Source organism: Mytilus californianus, unplaced genomic scaffold, assembly GCF_021869535.1.
Source record: "Mytilus californianus isolate M0D057914Y unplaced genomic scaffold, xbMytCali1.0.p SCAF_12, whole genome shotgun sequence".
Classification (NCBI taxonomy): domain Eukaryota; kingdom Metazoa; phylum Mollusca; class Bivalvia; order Mytilida; family Mytilidae; genus Mytilus; species Mytilus californianus.
Genome location: NW_026262604.1, coordinates 29,868,898 through 29,890,249, shown reverse-complemented (window position 1 = coordinate 29,890,249; position 21,352 = coordinate 29,868,898). Strand labels below are relative to the sequence as shown.

General features: G+C 31.5%; 2 protein-coding genes across 2 annotated transcripts; one reads left to right on the top strand and one right to left on the bottom strand.

Moving 5' to 3' along the window:
- Positions 1-219: 219 nt before the first annotated feature.
- On the top strand, positions 220-11,360 carry LOC127721668 (uncharacterized). Its single transcript, XM_052228463.1, has 9 exons — positions 220-594; positions 1,574-1,628; positions 2,044-2,079; positions 3,050-3,364; positions 4,374-4,463; positions 7,176-7,424; positions 8,947-9,087; positions 10,010-10,176; positions 11,083-11,360. The coding sequence occupies exons 1-9, from the start codon at positions 436-438 to the stop codon at positions 11,278-11,280; spliced, it is 1,410 nt and encodes a 469-aa protein (XP_052084423.1). The 5' UTR covers positions 220-435; the 3' UTR covers positions 11,281-11,360.
- A 5,168-nt stretch (positions 11,361-16,528) lies between these two features.
- LOC127721671 (uncharacterized) lies at positions 16,529-20,922 on the bottom strand. Its single transcript, XM_052228469.1, has 5 exons — positions 20,709-20,922; positions 20,034-20,113; positions 19,363-19,474; positions 17,529-17,650; positions 16,529-16,693 (listed from the first exon to the last, which is right to left on the bottom strand). The coding sequence occupies exons 1-5, from the start codon at positions 20,821-20,823 to the stop codon at positions 16,559-16,561; spliced, it is 564 nt and encodes a 187-aa protein (XP_052084429.1). The 5' UTR covers positions 20,824-20,922; the 3' UTR covers positions 16,529-16,558.
- Between the last annotated feature and the right edge of the window lie 430 nt (positions 20,923-21,352).

Here is a 21,352-nt window from a genome sequence, read left to right as displayed (position 1 = left end):
AATACAAAAAGCTAACACATTTACCCATTATCGTCTAATACCTGCTTTATAAAAGGAAGTTCCACCACGAGTATGCAAATTGTGAACAAGGGAAGAATACTTTATTCATTCGAAGGAAATGAAGAGAATAATAAACATGAAACACAGCACCAAACATCCAACAATATGTCAGACATGCTAGAAAGACACAGTACCGATATTTGAGATATGTTTTTTTGTGAATACTTCAGTCGACCTCTTTATCTTCATATTGGTTCGTGAAACGGTATTATATAACCATGTAGCTCTGGAATAAAAACGGAATCATTTATTGGTAAATATTTCATGCAGTTGTAATCAATATTTAGTCCCTTTTGTAAGAACAAATGAGAGGAAAGAAAAACAACACAGAAGAAAACATGTTTAGTTTAGTTTTTTTGTTTTCAGACAAAAGAAATGATAAATTTCCTAGAGAACACCAAACATCTTCCGAACAATATAGTAAAAGACATACTTAAAGTCTTGGAACCTGAAAATGGAGTTCGTAAGGATCTACATAAAAGACAGACATCCTCCTCTCTTCACGCTATGTTTCAACAGTTGCTAACCATGCAGGTATGACATCAATTGTGCTTTATATAATGTATCAAAAGGTAGTGTCACATATAGTATTTATAGCTATAGAAAGTGTTTAAAGGGTGTGAAACCTCCATTGATATTCCACTATTACTCTTTGTTAAATTTGCACTTTTCAAAACATTGTGCAGAATTTATCTTTGTTTCAAAAAAAGAAATACTTGGCATGAGTAAAGTTAATCCAGTCAATTACTATAAACAAAATACTGCTTACCATTTTATTGCATATAAGAAAATAACCATCATCGGAAGTTAACCAATCAAATTTTTCACATTGTTGTTCATGTGTACAACCTAAGTAACCATGTAACATCAGGTTTCCTTAATCTTCTATAGAAACACTAAATAAAACATAATGGTGCTTTGAAACACACAAGATATATGTTTATAATTCAAAAATTGTTAATGCAATGAAATATATAGGATTAATTTCCTACACCTCTAAATTCATTCCATATGCAACCGGATGAGACGTACTATGAGTTGGTGGTATAACACCTCAAATATCCTATGATACACGTATCACAAAGTAGAAATGCATGTGGACGTCAGATGACATTTGTTTTATCATTGACAAATATTAGTTTTAAACGTTGATTATATATATAAAATGGGTTAATTGATTTTTTTTTAATTACACTTCTTTTAAACTTAAATCTGTACGTTACATATCATTCGTCAATATGTTAATGAGGCTTAAAACAGCAAATTAATCAATAAATCTGATACTGCAACTATGCTTGTTGGGCAGCTGTTTTTCGTTTCTTTCAACGTAACACCAAACGTAAAAGATGAGCAATAATGAAATAGTTTTGAAAAAGGCAAAGCAGATATAAATGAAAAACACATTTCATACATTATTTAGACACTTTTTAACCTAGACTTCCTTATTTGGAAGTATCTTGTTTGAGAAAGCAATTAAGGTAAGATTATGAAGTACATTTGTTTATATTTACAGGAATCTATTCTAGAACAACACTGCACTTCTAGTAATGGTACCGTTTGTTCTTGGGGTGAGTATCAGTTAAATCCTGTAAATAAATTTGCTGATCATAGGTTTAATTAAATGGACCTTTGAAGAGTAAACTATAGTATAGAAATATGATCAAATTTGGTATTGTTGAATTCGCCAAGCCGATATATAACACTTTCTTAAATGAGGCGCCCATTTGTAATTTTTTCACACAAACGTGCGTGCTTTAAGATTTATTTCACAAGATTAACGAGGCTGTTAACAATAAATTTGAACACGTTTTCATACGCCTCAAGCTAGCCTTCTGTAAGTTGTTTTTTATAATAGCATTTTAACGCCTTCTGATAAAAAAAACCTTCTACAAATGTCCATATCATTTTGGCAACATCATCAGTATGCGTATGACGGGCGTACTGTGTGCTCTTTACCATAAAACTAATGTGTTTCTTTTGTAGGAATTAAAGGACAACCTGGGGCAAAGGGAACAAAAGGTGAGTACTACGCTTTCACTACGATGAATAATTTTTCATGGTAAAAGTTTACCGACATTGTTTCGATTTCAAGTTATTTTCATTGTACTAGTATTCGAGTCCCTTTAAAACTCACGCTTTCGCAATATCTTACGAATTCGCATTTAATAAACGACATGAATTTATCAAATTAAATGATTAAAATAAAAATAAGAAGATGTGGTATGACTGCCAATGTTACAACTCTCCGCAAGAGACAAAAATGACATAGAAGTTAACAACTATAGGTCACCGTGCGGCCTTCAACAATGAGCAAAATCCATACTGCATAGTCAACTTCAAACGGATCCTAAATGGCAAATGTAATACTCTCAAACGAGGAAACTAACAGCTAGATGTATGTACAAGATAATAAAACAAAAACGAATATGATTTACAGCAACAAACGACAACCAGCATTTCACATCAAGCAAAACCACTGGTTACCACTTGTTACCTTTCTATATTTCGGTGGTATACAATATTATTTTTAAAAGAAACAAAATAGATAAAAGTGAGTCACTTACAGTAAGATCAATTTAAAATTTACAATAACATATTGTTAAACTTAAACAAATAGATGAACAAAAATAAGAGACAGTTTAACATCAGAACAAATTAAATTTAAAAGACAAAATAGGTCAGTAAAATATAGGCAGAAAAAAGGTGAAAACGAGCAACACATAATCAAACATTTAAAGATCTATATAAGTTTTGCCAACAAATATGTGGACTTCGAGCATCAATGAAGACACAATAATTCTCTAAATGCACATCTGGTGCATTAAAATTGGTCCCGGTAGTTTTATATATACATATCTACATTTGTTGAACTATATATGAACATATAAAGTCAACAAACAGTTTACTAAAACACAATTTTGGCTTTCGTTTAGATAATCTTAAATGTACGCATTCAATTAAGTAGATTAACAATATTTATTTTCTGAAGGACCACGGGGCTTAAGTGGCGTTAAAGGAAACCAAGGAATACACGGAGCTAAGGGTTTGACTGGTCACCCTGGATTGATGGGAGATCCAGGGTATCAAGGACCGCTAGGTCCACCAGGCGATAAAGGACAGAGAGGACCTCCGGGTCTTCGTGGAGATCCTGGTATGAAAGGAGAAAAAGGTTTGAAAGGGGAAATTGGCGATCCAGCCATAATTGGATTAAAGGGAGAACCTGGAAGCCAGGGCTTAAGAGGACCAAAAGGGGATATAGGTCTAATTGGACCACCAGGCCTGACCGGCGCAAAAGGGTTTAACGGTAATATAAAAAATTCAAAATCAGAAATAAAATATTTTAAACACGTAATAGCCATTATATCTTACAATATGTAACAAGTGTACCTGCATACGAACATTTTAGTCAAAAAGTGAAATAAGTGCATAAGTGTGAGAATGTCGCAAATGCTTTAATTCCGTGTTGAATTGCATATGATATTGTATTTCTTTTGTACTTAAATATTGATTTATTATGATAAGCTGTCTATTTCTTATAATACCCTACTCTTCTTAAGCGGTTGGTATGCAATGATCGATGAGTCTATTCGTTCGTTTGCTACTGGTCCTGAATAAGCAACCAAATGAGTTGGAAATGTGAAGTGCCTATGCGTCCGTATTTAACATCATTCTAACAAAGATTTAGGTTCACTATGGCATGACACTATATGACTTATCTATAGCCATATACTACAGTGCACATTTGTATTTGACTCTCCCGTCTTTTTCCTATCTGAACCATAGAATTAGACTGTAATGAAACTTTCTCTGAAACTTCATTATATTACTAGTATTACATTAAGCACGCCCGGGTTTTTCAAATTTGACATATAAGGGTTGTACTTAGTAAATCATCTACTTTGTCATTGGTTTATTATGAATGTTGGAAATGGTGTTCATTTTGTTTTTGTAACTCAACTTAAACGCATTATTTCAATTATTCAATGAATATAAGTCATATAATGCCCTCATTCACCTTCTTTTTTGGCCTTTGTTGGGATTTTGTTCATTGAAATATAGAAATTTAATTTCATAATTTGCAATCGTATTATATGGAACAGGTTTGTTTATCCTTGCTCCACAGTATATTTAGTTGTTAGATTTATTTTGATATATTTTGATTTTGATATATTCTTGAAGATATTAAGATAAAATGTGAGCCCCAAGGATAATGGTTAACTTCGCCAATTGTATCATTACTAGATATTAATGTTACATCAGTAAATTGTCATATATTACAAAAACAATATATCATATAGCTTTCACTTTTTCAGGTCAACTAGGAGAAATAGGTCAAAAAGGAGACCAAGGACCAAAGGGCCCTGATGGTAAAGTTTTAGATCAGGACTGTGTTTGTAAATTAAGTAAGTATAATGGCCAGAAAGGAAATTTATGTTCAAAATACAAAACATAAGACTGTTGTTAACTAACATGTTAGATAATGCTTATCGGTGCAAACTTCGTTCTGTTCATTTTAACCCGAATTTTATTACCAACTATATTCTTTAAAATACACGTTACGGTAAACGCCAATTAGAGTTATGGTTTTCAAAGCATTGATCGTCAGGAACATGCATGAATTATTGCCACGGGACGTTAGATAAACACCAATCAAGCAATTTTTGGTTCTATTTAGAGCTTTACGTCTTGTATGGACACCTCCCTTGTGTTGAAGGTTGTATGTTGTCTTGTATATGTTTTTTTCAGTGTTGTGTCGTTGTGATGCTGTCTCGTACCTGTCGAAGACATACATCTCACATCTTATTTTAATTCCAAAAGCAACTATTCGAACAGCTGAAAAATAGTGTCCCTAATGTTCTATATACAATCAAATGGCAAATTTTCTAGAGGCGTTTGTCATCGTTATTCTCTCTCTTGTTTAAATAGAAAACTACAATTTCACGGACCGGATTGGCTATAAAAATTGAAACGCTTTACTCTTAATGTAATAATGTTTTCCACCCTTTAGAATACTTAAAAAAATGAGAATAAATTAAACAAACAGTACCATAAAAATTGCAATTATAAAGAAATTATTCAAAGGACAGTCACTGGGGAGGACGATCAAATGGATTTACGACCATTCGGTGGCCTAAAGGTTCATTTTGTTAAAAGCGTTATTCGTTGTTACAATAACGGAATACAATGTATCTCTTCTTTTGAAAACAAGTATAAAAAGATTACTTACTTGTTGAGTTCACATTTCGTTTTGACTCTAGATATTTTGTCCATCTTACGTCGAGTTGTAGTTAAATATTTTTCATTTGTTGCATAATTCATGCATATCTGGACCGAGTTTTTGGACACATAAGGGAATACTAATTGTTAATCCATGAATGAAATTATGGTTGTTAGTTCCGCTTTCCATTTACTCTAAATTGTAAATTTCCTAGTCTCTACATAAATATTAACCCGACTATAAACCAGACAATAATGTGTCCATAGTACACGTCTATGTTCAGTAAACCGAGACATTGGAAACTCTTATTTGGCATTAAAATGAGAAAGATCTTATCATAAGGAACATGTGTACTAAGTTTCAAATTGATTGGACTCCAGCGTCATCTCACATTATCTTGACCAAACACTTAAATCAAAAACTTTAACCTAAAGCCGATTTATTTTCTATGTTCAGTGGATCGTGCAATTTGGGTCAAAACTCTAATGTGGCATTACAATCAAACATGTCATATCATAGGGAACATGTGTACTAAGTTTTAAGTTGATTGGACTTCAACTTCATCAAAAACTACCTTAACCAAACATTTTAACCAAAAACTTTACCCTGAAGCGGGACAGACGGACGAACGGAAGACGCACTTACGGAAAAAAAACAAACTGCCTATAAGTGAGGCATAAATACAGTGTAGCCTGCCTAAATATATGTCCTTTGAACACCCACTTCATATGGGTTTCAAGACATTTACTCTCACCTGTTAGGCTACACGCCGGCGGTATTTGTGTCCTATATGTTGCATTTCTATAAATATAGACAATGCAATTTCCCATAGGAACTATCTTAACGGCTAAAACTGTGTCCCTTTCACTATGAAGTTTCGGGAAAAAATATATCCTAAAATTGAAAGTTGATTAGCACTTATATCTTATTCAAAGGTCAAAACATATGGCTGTGCGGCATATTTTCAACATTTATATGCCCGACCTTCTAAGAGTCTAAACTTATACTAAAATTATGTATTACCCCTCCTTTCACTTTTGGTCTTCCTCAGAATTCTATTTTCGCCGCTTCCTTTTATATTTATACTGGTAACATTTCCGAGTTATGACTCTTTTAAATGAAACATAGAGATCTTATCTGGGAACCAGTATCTAAACAAAACAAAATTTTTATGAATATTATATTCCCCAAAAGAGGCGTGGTTTGTGTATAGACATATAGACACATTCAGTTTATTTGAAGGCTTATTATAATGATTCTTAAAATATATTTAAAAGGTAACTAGCAGCAAAGTCCAAGACACATAAGTCTACATCAGAAGCTGACAAAGATTGAATTTAAAGTTTCGGAATTCAATTGAAACATGTTGTTTTTGTGATTAGTTCTGTACACATTATATATCATTTAATGTGTTGCTTTAGTAATGGAAAACACAGTCGACATCATTCATTTATTTTAACGGTAATATAAACGACTGTTACTGTATGGATTCATTATTATTCGTTGGATACCTTTTTCGTGGATTTAGCAAATACGGGTCAACAACAAATTTAAATGTTAAAAAATGTACACATTTTCTATAGCCTTGTATCCAGACTTTGGCAAAAACTCTAATTCCAATTTCTACTAAATGCATTTTTATCTTAATTCACAAAAGAATTGCACCAACGGCCATAATGAAATTGAAAGTGTATCTAAAAATAAAAAGATGTGGTATTATTGCAAATGAGACAACTCTCCACAGGAGACTTGGCGACACATACATTTTACAACTATATGTCTGTACGACCTTCAACAATGAGCAGAGTCCATTCCGCATTGTCAGCTATAAAAGGCCCCGAAATGACAAATGTAAAACAGTTCAAACGATAATTTTTATTGTTAATATCAATTTCAGAACAGCAAAGTAGAAGTGATCAGGGTATCCAAGTAGGTAGCAAAAATATTGTTATTGATTGTAAAAACAGTACAGGATTTTTTGGCTTGGTCACGTGGACGAAGGATTCGAGTAGTTTACACCCACGTGTAAAAGTATCGTCTGATAAACATCAATTGACGATACCAGATGTTCTACCAAACGACCAGGGGAACTACACTTGTTTTATAAATGGAAGGAAAATTGCAACATATGAATTGAAGGTTAAAGGTAATTGATGAATTTAGTTGAAAATTAGATGTACCTAGATTTAAATGTATGTTCTGGGAGACAGTTCATTTCCTACGTACATACTGTCTTAATTTTTTTGTATAACAGTATGCACATGTGCATCGTTATTTATTGCTATAAATTAAATCACTGTATTTTAAGGATTATTGTGATTATCACTCGTTAACCGTTTAGGAGTGTTGGTGTCACAGATGAACACAGATATGTTCTAATTGCCGTAACCACAATCTCGCCCACTGTGATTAATATATCACTGAATAAGACATCACACTTAATTTGTGGTTGAACGAGCAACAGGACGGGAGACTTATTTGGATCAGGAACCATAGGGGATTACTATTAATCTTTTTTAAGAAACAAATGTTACTTCATAGTAATATTTAATGGACAATCTTTGGTAGAAACCTCTGAATTTATTGTCCATAAATCAAGTAAATAATAAAAAGGTTAAGATTGGGACGCCTTGTGTACAATACATTCACATTTTCGTCACCAATACAACAATGTCCCTCCTGACAATGAGTCAACATTACTGTGGAAGAACATGTAAGCCTTCGCTTTAGCAATCGATACAATCCTTTCAACATAAAATAAGTTGTACTATAACATTTATGTGCCCAGTCAGGAATCTATAAGTTTTTTTTACACTTTTTCCGTTGGCTTATAACGTTTTTTTTGTAATTTTTTTTATGGACTTCCCATATTTGCCTGCGCCGGCGAAGGCGGTAGCAGGTCTAGGTACCGATTGACTCCGTCCATTCGTCTGTCCGTTGGCTAACCATAAGCCAATAACTTCAGTTTCAATTAATTTGACGTTATCGATCTTTTGGAGCGCTACATAACAATTAATTTAATGCCTGCATATTGCTTAGTTCTAACACAATATACATGGACTGTTCTTTCCAAATTTTACAAAAAATATTTTCCCCTAATCTTCCAAAATTTTATCTAAATTATAACAAGAGTTAACTACCAAACTCTCAAAGCAAAATTTTTACACACCTTATTAAATAAAAGATAGTTTTCTTCAGCTAATGATGATCGAACCTTACAAAAATGAAATAATTTACTCTAATACTTGGTAGAGTAAAACTTGCCTCAATATCGTAAAAGGTGCTGCATCATTTTCCTAACGAACATTTAATATCATATATGCAACACAAATGCCAAGTTACAATTCCATACTGTTAGGTTAAAAGCACAAATGACGTCCAATAAATGTGTAACAGGTATTTTACATACTTCTGGTCCAGCCTTTGGCGGGATATTGTATACGATTATCAGAATGAAATCCTGACTATATTTATTTAAAAGTAATTGTGAGAAATTTTTTACGAAGTATAACGTAACATTAAAAAAACGAGGAACATTCAAAACGGAAAGCCCCCTTATCAAATGGCAAAATCAAAAGCTGAAACACATCACAGCTGATTTTGTTGAATTAACCAAGCTTTCTTTAACTTACACTTCATGCGTAATTTTGAGGTGGTTTTTTTTACAGGTATTACGCAATACAACTGTGATTTTGAAGCAGGAGATATATGTCTATGGAAACAAGTTCCCAGTGACAATTTTGATTGGTTATCTCATAGAGCAGGAACAACGTCAACAGCCACAGGTCCAAGTTATGATCATACTATAGGTAAGAAATCGAAGTTATGATAAAGTTATGATATCTTTTTTTAAGGCTGAAACTGTAATTGTTATGTCAACAACTCATTTAGGTGGTACATACCACAACAAGGAGATAACTCTGTAAAAATCAGCTGAACGTTTTAATCACGTTCTATTGTTAAGGAAATCTCAATGATCAAAATAAGTGTCACTGTTTGTCAAACTGCTATATAACCAATGAGATTTTTCTGATAAAGTGTGTGGTTCATGTTTTTTGAAAATTTTATATTTATTTCATCACACATAAGGTCAAAGTAAATATTTTGTCAAAATTTTATGAAAATTAAACGAGCCACATTTATGTTAGTCAAGGTGTTTGGTACCTCCTTAATGTCAAAACTGATCGCTTTGTTGTCAAAGTAAATATTTTGTCAAAATTTTATGAAAATTAAACGAGCCACATTTATGTTAGTCAAGGTGTTTGGTACCTCCTTAATGTCAAAACTGATCGCTAGGAAAAAGAGTTCAATTATTAGTTCATTATGCAGGTTTAGTATAGTTTAGACTTAGTATGATTTAAGCTGCCTAAGCAAAAAAGGCTATATCGCGGCGAGCTTTCAATATGAACCATCGCATAAATACTATTAAGTTGTGTAAGATATAAAACATTAAACACTTTGCGACGAATTGTTGAAATTTGAAGCTTCAGAAATATGTAAGCAGTAACTGTTTTACTAATGTGTCATCCATGATGCTGCTGCTTCCAGTCAAAACAATTGGAAATAAGTTATACTAGTATTCAAAGAATTAAAGAGAGAAGATAAATTTATTAATTTCATTAATTTTACAAAACAAATAATTCTTGTATCATTAATATGAACGCACAATTGCCTTTTAATGGTATTTGTCTAAAATGGTATTAGTATACCCCATTTCTAATATAATTTCAGGTAACGTACGAGGTACATATTTGTATATTGAAACATCAAGTCACACTCGTCACGAATATGCTGATCTGGTATCACCAATAATGACTGGAAACCAGGACAGATGTTTAAGTCTCTGGTTTCACATGTTTGGATCAGATATTGACAAGCTCGAGATTGGAATAATCCAGGTAAATATTATCATTGAATAACTGACCTTCCGGAACAATTGATATCATTCCTTGTTTTTGGTGGGGTTCCTGTTGCTGGGTTATTATTATGATGTATTTTGTAGACCTTTTCTATTGTCTAGTCGTTTTTCGTTTTTTCCTTAGCATTGTCGATTGCTTTTTACTACTGAGTTTGAATATTCTGTTAAGCATCTTCCGAATCTCTTTTCCTCTGTGTATGTATACATTATTTTTTATTTATTGTAGCATTGCCAGAATACAAAATTTCAAAAGCGTTAATAAACTATAACGTAGGGAAATCTATAAAGAATTTAAGACAATATCAAATATGTTGCTTTAAAGACGTCTGAATTAAAACTATATTTTAGATTCAGTTTTTACGCAGAATTTGAATTCAATTATAACATTAATGATCCCGCGTTTAAAAAAAAACCCATTGCCATTTCATTATCTAAACACATTTTTTAGATCAGCATGATGTGGTTGTTCTTTTAAAAGATTATTTGCATTCCCTTGTGATTATAATATTGAAGTAGTTTTTGAATAAAAATAATTGATAAAGGTAAATATTCATGACAGATTCTTTATTATATTTTGCTCGGGTCTACATTGTAAGTTCGATGATTTTGGATATACTAAAATTGAAAATGGAAATGGGGAATATGTCAAAGAGACAACAACACGATCAATCAACAGAAAATAGCCGAAGGTCACCAAAGGGTCTTTCACGGAGTGAGAGCAAGCCTTTGAACAAAAATGTATAATAATCATATGCATATTTAGTTCTCTTCTTATTTTATCAATTCGTTATCATTAATCTCAATGTCCAAAATTTAAAAACCAAAGAAAGTGCGTGTTTGTGTATCAGAGAGTAAACATATTGTGTAATTTATGCTTTTTTTACAGAAAAACCAAACACCAGCAAATTACCTTGTGTTGCAAGTATTATCCGGTGAGCAGGGATTTCAATGGAATAGAATGAATGTTACATTATCTTCTTCCTCTGATTTTGAAGTAGTAATAAGAGGTTACAAAGGAAAAGGTTACCATGGAGATATAGCTATTGATGACATCATTGTCTACGATGGGAAATGTCAAAACTGAGAGGAAATAATAATAATAAGTGGAGTTTCCCATGTATAAAAATATCTACAAACCTAATAAATTATTTGGTTATATGAATATTTCTTATCTCTTCCTTTCTTGTGAAGGACATTATTTCTGCTCTAGTGCAGATGAAAGCCAATATCTCTCTGGAACACATAAGTATTTCAACTTACTAAATTATGTTGTTTGAAGGGATACTTATAAATGTCTTTATATGGGTATTTTTATAGTGTTTATCATTTTGTTTACTGTTTCGACAGGTGATACTTACTTACCTTTTATAGTCTCTCATTTCGAACATTTTAGCGTAAAAATACCAACTGTTTTTGACAGTTCATCAAAAAAATAAATCAGTAAACATTCCCCTAGAAAGGGAACCATCACTTATAAAAAAAGACAAATGATTTCATTCTCACCGTTGTTTCACTCGCAGACGTTTCTGCAGAGAAATGATAATTTTGTTCCGTGTCAATGACTTTCGATGATGCGCAACAACAAAACAACCAGTCCCTTTTAAATTATTTGTGTTAAGTGCGTGTATGGAAATCCGACAATTTACTTCTTTTCCATGAAGAAAAAACTAACACTTTTGTCGTTGAAATTTTCTTTTTTCATGTTATTTTTATATGCAATATAAAAATAAGAAGCCAATCTATCGCCAACAGACAAAATGACGAATAAATAACAATTATTTGGCACAACTTTTTGGAAATTTGGGTCCTCAATGCTCTTCAACTTTGTACTTGTTTGGCTTTATAACTACTTTGATCTTAGCGTCACTGATGAGTCTTATGTTGACGAAACGCGCATCTGGCGTTTTAAATTATAATCCTGGTACCTTTGATAACTATTTACACTACTGGGGCGATGCCACTGCTGGTGGACTTTTTTCCCTAAAGGTATCACCAGCCCAGTAGTCAGCACTTCGGTGTTGACATGAATATCAATAATATGGTCATTTATTTATAAATTTCCTGTTTACAAAACTATGAATTTTTCGAAAAACTAAGGATTTTCTTATCCCAGGCATAGATTACCTTAACCGTATTTGGCACAACGTTTTGGAAATTTGGGTCCTCAATGCTCTTCGACTTTGTACTTGTTTGGCTTTATAACTTTTTTTTATCTGAGCGTCACTCATGAGTCTTATGTAGACGAAACGCGCGTCTGGCGTATTAATAATTATAATCCTGGTACCTTTGATAACCATAATTCATCGTAGGGACTTCAACAATGAGCAAAACTCATACCGCATAAAACGAAATTATAGACAATGTGTTTATCCGGGAGCTACCGTATGACTTATTTTTTTGTAGGTGGGTGGGGGGAGGAGGGGGTAGGATGATTTTTTTTAAAGTTGTAATCGCTGTCCTGCCTTTTTTCACTCTATTCGGTCCTGCCTTTTTTATAAGTCTATTCTGACGTTTTTTACATAAATTGTCATCCTGCCTTTTTTTCACCTAACACTCCTGTCCGGCCTTTTTTCAAATTTCATCCTAGCCCCCATAAAAGTCAAATGGTAGCTCCCTTAATATTTTTCCACGTAATGCAATGTTCCACTAAATATATTGATTGATTGAATGGTTGGTGATTGCTTTACGCCGCCATAAAGGCTTTATTGCGGCGAGAGCTATTCTAAATAGTATAACAAGACGTTTGTATTTTTAAAAACAGACAAAAAGTATTTCAATTCACTAGAACGTTAGTTTAAAGCAAAATTACTTATTTACAAATAACAGTTTATCAATAAGATAACACTTAAATAAACCGCTCTGATCGTAGTGTCTGGATTTGCTCAGGTTGCACTTTGTAAATACAGCTGTTTCTCAAACCACACCTCTTTTGGGGAGATATAGAATATTCATAGATAATTAGTTTTGTTTACATACTGGTTCCCAGTTATGATCTCAACGAGACATAACTGGGGAATATTACCAGTAAATATACATATGCATATTGTTTATATTGAAATCTGTGGTAATCCTACAGTTAAGGTAGGGGTGGTTAAGAAATTTAGTGTTAGTTCAAACTGTTAGAAGTTCGGGGCATATAAACGTTGAAAATATGCCGCACAACTCTATCTTTTTTACCTTTGAAAAAATAGTAGTGCATATGAACTTTCCATTCTAGAATATTATTTTTTTCAAAACTTCATAGTAAAAGTAGTACAGTTTTAGCCGTAAAAGGAGTTCCTATGGGAAATTGCATTGTCAATATTTACAGAAATGCAACCTTCAGGTTCGAATATTCTTCACTGTTACGCATATGTCACATTATATGATAATCATAAGTAGGTAAGAATTTTTTTAAAATTTTGTTTAAAAACTGAAAGTAAAGAAGTGTTTTAAATTTAGAGGTTAATGTAAAATTCATGCAAAAGCTTTGAAGTTTAATTCTTTCGATCCAAGCCTAGAATTGTCCGTCAAATTTGCGGAAAAGCGAACATTCTAAGACTACCTTGAGTGTCAATAGTGCAGGAGCGTATATGGGAACGCAAGTTTTTGAAACGCTGTGTCCAACTCTAAACAACTGTTATGCGATTTGTATTTAATCATAAGACATCTGGACAATGAATATAGTCTACGTAGAGTTGTGCGACTGATTAGTTATATACAACTATTTCAAATAAAATAAAAATGTCCACTGATAACATCATTAAAAGTGTTGTCGTAGGCAAATATTTTGACTGTTTTTTTTTTTGTTTTTTTTTTTTATAATGAATTTTCTTTACTGTAACAAATAGACTAGCACAACATGTATACACAAAGGTATACAGAGTGGCATGTTCACACAAAAGAAGTATTAAATAATAAAACAACAATTGAATATATAATGGTGTAACAATAGGTTGAACATAAATAATTTTCTAATAACAATAGAATCAAATTTGTTCTTGCAATATCTATTTGACTTTTTGTATCACAAACAACATATCCGTAGGAAATGCATGTAGATTATACTTACGATTTGTGAATTGTCTATCATCCGTGATTAGTATATAATAAATCAACGATTACCTCTGGCGTTTTTATAGAGAACAATATGTTGCTTAAATGAATTGATGATAACAATTTATTAAAATATACGAACCTATCTAATTAATTGATATATGTACAATGATATATTAGTTTGCACTGCACATTTAAAAATCTGTTTCACACCTGTTGCGTCTGCAGTAGATTTGAGTTTTGAAATTAACAATAAATCAAAAAAAGTGTCAAACGGATATCCTTTCTGACAACAATGTTAATATATATAACCTGATGATATTTTTTTACAAATTAAATGTATTTATAGACTTTAACTTTAAACAAAAATTGTTACAAAGATTTAGAATAGTTAAGATAATCTAATATGTTGTCACTAAATGTATAAAATAAAGTTTTTGATATTTGTGATACATCATAATATCTCAAACGAAATTAGCATGTACTACTTGCATACTTACTTCGATTCATCTCCGAACCTTACTGGTAAATATAAATCAACGTTCAGACATATTATACGTTCAGGTTTTTCACATCCCATATTTTAAGGTAAAGTTCTATACAAAGCACGAAAATACCGTAACTCACCTTATAAACTAATCAAATCTTTATACAGACTTATGCAAGTGGGATATAGATACGATACTGTTGTCAAGTTAATAAATATGGCATTTTAGGAGTAAATATTGATTCACTCACAGGTTTACAACAGACATATTTATTCTTAAACCAGTTTTTGGTATGATACGGGTTAGGTTTTTCTCTTATCATATACGATGGCATGAAACTTCATATGATGAAGACGTAATCGTTAGATCAGTTTAATCGAGAGGATTGGAGATGGCATGTCACTAACTGCTAGTATTACGTTGTTAATTGATGTTAATCAGTGTCATTTTGCTTAGTTTCTTCGGTTACCTATTCTAAAATTGAACACGGCCTTCTGTTCAACTTAGTTTTACTGTGCGTGTTTATGTGTGTTTGTTTATTTCACAATGGTCAGATGTAAAGTGGGAAGATTGAGATCTCATAAACACACTAGAGTGAGACATTGGCTCATATCTATTCCGTCCAAACAAATGTGAAAATGTAAATATTTTTTGGCATCTATGTCAATTTCGAAACATTCATTGCGTCAAAGTGATATTAGAGGTAAACTGTTGTGCTCTTAAATAAAAAAATTACTCTTCTTTGTCAATTTATAAAAAAAATGTACTAAATTTTGAAAGACTAGCATATTTTCACTGGGTTTACCATTCAGAGGCCAAATTAAGTATTATATCATTCCGTCTGTTAAAAAAGATACATTTTTGTTTATATATTTTCAAAACATTCTCAAGTAAAAGTTTGCTATTGATTTCCTTTCCTTTTAAATTTTATGAAAACATTATACAGAACGTAAGTAAAAAATATATTAACACTTACCATGGAAACGAACAAAACTAAGCTGAAGACTTCACCAAAGTCACTCCAGGTATGTTATGTATGTTTTAATAAGCATTATTCAACAATAACATACTTTTTGAGTGTTATATCTTGTTATTTGACGATTTTAAAAAGTCTCAGTATTCTTCTTTAATCAAATTGCATGCTGTAATAAAACCATGGGTCGAAAACTTATAAAATATTATTTTGTTATTTTTTTCACCTGCATTGCATTTAACGCGATACAACCTTGATTTGGATCCTGGAGATACATGCTACTGAAATAAAGAACCAGCGACTGTTCTGATAAGAAACAAGATAGAGCAGGAAAAAAATCATCGGTCACAAATCCGATAATAAGTAAGGTACTTATCAATATAATTAAAATTCAGATCCTATGTCTACGCATTGCTTACAAGGATTGGACTACACTTTTTCATCAGCCAATGACATTTCAATCTGCAAATTTTTGAAGGCGTGTATTAATCAGACAAAATTAAACGATCTCGAAGGTTTTTTTAAAACAGACAGTAGAAGGAAGCGTCTTCAGATAATTGTAAGCAAAGCTTGGACACGTGAATTTATTCAAATGGAAATATTGCCCACAAAATGTTGCTCTGTGTGCTAATAACGATTACGCTTAGGATAAAGAAAAACATTATTTAAATAACGCACAGATGAGAGGGTGATCGAGCAGATTGTAACTACCTTTTGTATGCATTAGTAATATGTCCTTGACATGCCAGGAATTATTTACCACAGGACGTTAAGCAAACTAACAATCAATCTATCGAATTTGTTTTTCAAAAAGTAGCAAAATAACTAACAAAGTGTTTAAACGAAACTTTTTTAATGATTGTTGTTTAACAACCTTGCCACTTGCATCTACCGTATCCATTCCTGCTACACAGACTTTGATAGGAGCATCCTTGAGGTGCATTTCTACAATGGTTTCTGGTTTGTGGGCCTATTAGTGGAGGATCAAACGCATACGGAATCTGAAAGTAATACAAAGTAAAACAATATGAAAAGTGTATCATCTTGGAGAAATGTTTAGTTTTCAAGTTATTTTTGTGTGTCACAAATTCATAGTAAGCATGAAAATATTTTGGGCAATTCAATAGAAAACCCTTGCCTTTGTTGCTAAAAATAATAAAATAAACCCAGAAAATGTATATATTTCAGAATAAATACATTAAAATCATTGTTGGTCATACACAGTTTGTGTCTGAAGTAACGGGCTCTTTGAAAAACGTTGCCCTAAAATGATGATTGATTGGTGATTGTGTTACGCCTCATCAGCACAAAAACGCTATACCAGCAAGAGCTTTTCAAATATTTTAATTAAAGATAGGTTAAAAATCAGACAAAAGGTCTTTCAATTTACTAAACTTTAGTTTAAAGCGAAGTTACTTATTTACATAACATTTTACCAATAAGATGAAACTTCAGTCAATTAACAATAATATTCCATTTTTAATGTTTTAAATGACTGGAATAATATTAAAATATTATACTTATTACTTTCATTAAAATGTTTTCTCCCTATATCGGAAAAGTCTATACATTTTTATAAAAACATTATTAACTGTATACCTACAATCGTAGGGTATACAATGTGGTTTAATTTCATTTTGAAAAAGATACTAGTGTGTTATTCTAGTGTGACGATACGGCAAGAAGTACAAATGATGTTTTATCATGCCTTCATTTAAAACAAACTATTAGTAATAAGAAGGGCATACACAAGTCCGTAATCAAATAAATATTTATTTAGTCGTATCTGCTTCATTTGTGACACCTGTAGTCACTTAAACAATAACACAAACATACCTCACATCCACAATTATCTTTATATTTTCCAGCCAAACCTTGTAACAAGACATGACTTGCACCTTTGGCTTCAACCTGGAGACCACATAAGTTATGGCTCATTTTCCCATCATACAGATCAACTTTTAAGTGAAAAATAAACAAACTAAGTAAATGTATAATGAACATGATAAATTGAAACTATACTGTAAGCACTAGCCTCACAATAAGTTTATTTTGCTGATTCTATGTATTTGTTCAAATAAATCAATGAAAGTAGAATTTAGAGGCAATTGAAGTAATAATTACTAATAAATTTATCAATTCAAATTTATATCATTTTTCTTAAAATATCCTGTACCAAGTTAGGAACATGGCAGTTGTTATCAAATTCTAAGTATGTTGGCGTTTGTTTTTGTTGCAGTTCAACGTTAATGTTGTTCCGCTGTTTTCTTCATATAGTTGATGTGTTTTCCTCGTTTTTATTTTGTATCCCGGTTTTGTTTTCGCTTTATCGATTTATGACTTTTGAACAGCGGTATACTCCTGTTGCTTTTATTTACTTCTCGGACTTTACGTACGTAAGGAGAAATTACCATATAATGTGATATTGTTCTGACCCTTACTCTTATGTTAACCAAAACCCCAATTTGAACACTAGCCTTACCTTTCTTCACCTAATGTTTTATTGTAAAATGTACTCAAATCTAAAAGAAGGGGTTACTTCAACTAAGTGAAGATAAACTTATTTTCCAAGACGTATCAATTGATTGATTGATTGATAGGCGATTGATTTACGCCGCATTAGCACAAAAAAGCTTTATCACAGCAATAGCTATTTAAAATAAAACAAGACGTTTTTTTTTTCTTTTCTGTAAACAGACAGTAAGTCTTTCAATTTACTAAAACTGAATTTTACAACGAAAATGCTTATTAACAAATACCATTCCATCAATAAGATTACATGGTAAAACTTTAAATCATTGATAACTAATATTAAAACTTTGAATTTTGAAATACATTACAATTTATTTAAAACAAAGAAACAGGAATATTATAAAAAAAAAATCATACATATTATTTACATTAAAATGTTATTTTAAACTAATACAATAAATTCATCAATAAGAAAACATGATAAAACTTTAAATCATTGATGACTAATATTAAAACAAAAGAAACAGGAATATTATAAAATAAATCATACATATTATTTACATTAAAATGTTATTTCCGGATATCGAAAAAGGATTCCAAAGCATAGCATATCGATAAGAAAATATAACGACAATAAACTCATCATATATACCAGGATTACAATTGTTTACGTCTGATTTTGTTTTTACAAAATACGCAACAGTGACGATCAAATCAAATATTTTAAAAAGTCCAAAAAGTACGAAGTTAAGATGTTAAACGAAAATACAGCAAGGGAGAACGTTGCCTATTTCAGACAGTTCTCTGGATTTACCTCCATCAGACACGCTTAACGCCTTACATTTTGAAAGACAATGATGCGATGTATACGACTTTGAAACATTTGAAGATAACCAAAAAGGACCTAAAATTCAATTTAAAATATACAACTACATCGATATTAGCCTATTGGAAACTGTCCACAGAATGGTAAACCTGCTTTACCCAACAATCCCATATATTATTTGCATTAGTGAATTTGTCGCTTCATTTTATATGATTGCTGATTTTATTATTTATGGTATAGCTTAATGAAATACATGGCATGTTATTGATTTTTCCATCTTCTGCAACGTTCTTGGCCAATTAAAACTTTTAAAAAAACTAAAAGAAAAATTGCATGTTATGCTTCAGTCTGTAATGTCGAACAATGTTTAACCTGATAAAATATAACTTGATCCTACAGTGAGAACCACAGGTCCACATGCTGCACTTGATTTTGGTGTCTCCAGGGTCTTTTTATCGGACAACTTATCATATTCCATCTTACCCTGTCATATATAAAATAATAACAAAACTATTGATTAAAATTAGAAGCATTACAGCTCTTATATCCTATAACATATTTTACAAGGCTCTAAAACAATAATTAAAGACGAAAACTGAAAATATTTTGTTAATTAGTCCAATGAAACAGTAAAAGATTCTTACAAAAATTACAAGCTTTTAGCATATTATACAAAGTTACTTTCGATAGCAAAACGAGTAGTTTGCTTGTGTATAGGATTATTTTTTCACAAAAAAAACCATTAGTGGGTAGAAAATCTCAACTCAAACAAAGAGAAATGTTGCAAAGGTCATAAAAAGACTCAAATGGTCTGATCAATTTAAATAATGTACAAAAACCAGTATAAATCAAACACTACTACAACTCCTCTTCCTTACAATTCGAAAAATCACAAAAGAAATAATTAACAATATTCTTTCTGATCAAAAAGTAAATTTGAATGAATGTCAAATTTATATGAGCACTCGTTATCCGTTTTAAATCCATCTCACGGACTTCTTCATTAAACGCATTTGACGATAACAATATTTGTCAATACTTACATGATGAAACTTTGTCACAGATATTTTATAGTTCGTGTGGAATCTATCAGATGAGGACGATTCAATTTTAGCTGTTACAACTGTAAAAGAAGCAACAAACAATTCATTTTTCAATTCTATATTGAGTAGTTTTAGTATTCAATATGAAGAATTAAAAACATTGATTTTTTGCGAAAATAAAGTATTTCAACGTTTATCTTGTTCTTGTGGAATTCCATTGGTGTAAACATTGTTTGATGACTTGAAGAAGTATTGAAAATGTAGTATATTTTATGAGGGATGTTCATTTTCGAAATACCAGTGTTATTGTAATTTTCCCGACTTACCACTTGTTTCCTTCTTTCCCACAGATCCTACTGTTTTACCCACCCCCTTCCCCCTAATATTCGACATCTCCACTTTTGTACTCCAAAATCCAACATAAAAATCATGTGCTCTATTTTTATAACAAAACAAAACAGAAAAAAATAGAAAGCTTTACTACTTCTTCAAACGAACCTGATGTAAAGCTGACCGTGCTTTGCCTTTTTTTATTGTTTATGTCTTGTTCCTTCTTTGAAAATTTATTATATTCTCATAATTGTCTTATTTTTTAATCATCCCTAAAACATGTTACAATTTTTTTTTAATCACATGAAACCCTTCATACCTTTAGACACAAAAAACTGGTCTTACCTAATTTGGAGTCGCAAACGACTTGCTGTGTATACTGTGCTGGACATCCACATTGTTCGGACATTGAAAATAGCAAAATCAACAAAAAACACGACTGTATCATTCCAGTTCTCATTTTGCAAATAATGAAGCTGACTATCTGACAAATACTAAAACTTTAGATAATAAAATGTTGTTTAATTATATATACATATTAGTACCTGGAGCAAAACTCAGGTAAATTAAAATCCATCTGGCCTCAAAGTAACAAGGTTTTTTGCATGGCATTGATTAATGCCATAATACATAGAAACAAACATTTACTGGGAGAAATCCCTCTGGCAAAAATGTAGTTTGTAAAAAAAGAACAGATGGTAGTTATTTAAAACGCAGTACTTATTAACAGGTATACATTTTGTAATTTCTTTATTAAAATATTGTGTCGATTTATCACAAATAACAACAACTCGTAACAAAATAATAAATTTTCTAAATAGTCTATAACTCATGATAAATTTTTTGCATAATCAAGCTGACAAATGTTATTATTTATTGATTATCTGTCAGTATGTAAAAGTGTGGTCAGGGATGTTAAGCCGTAATAAATTGTTATACGGTATATTATTTATTTTTAAATCCCACAGCTACTGCAGACGCAATTGATG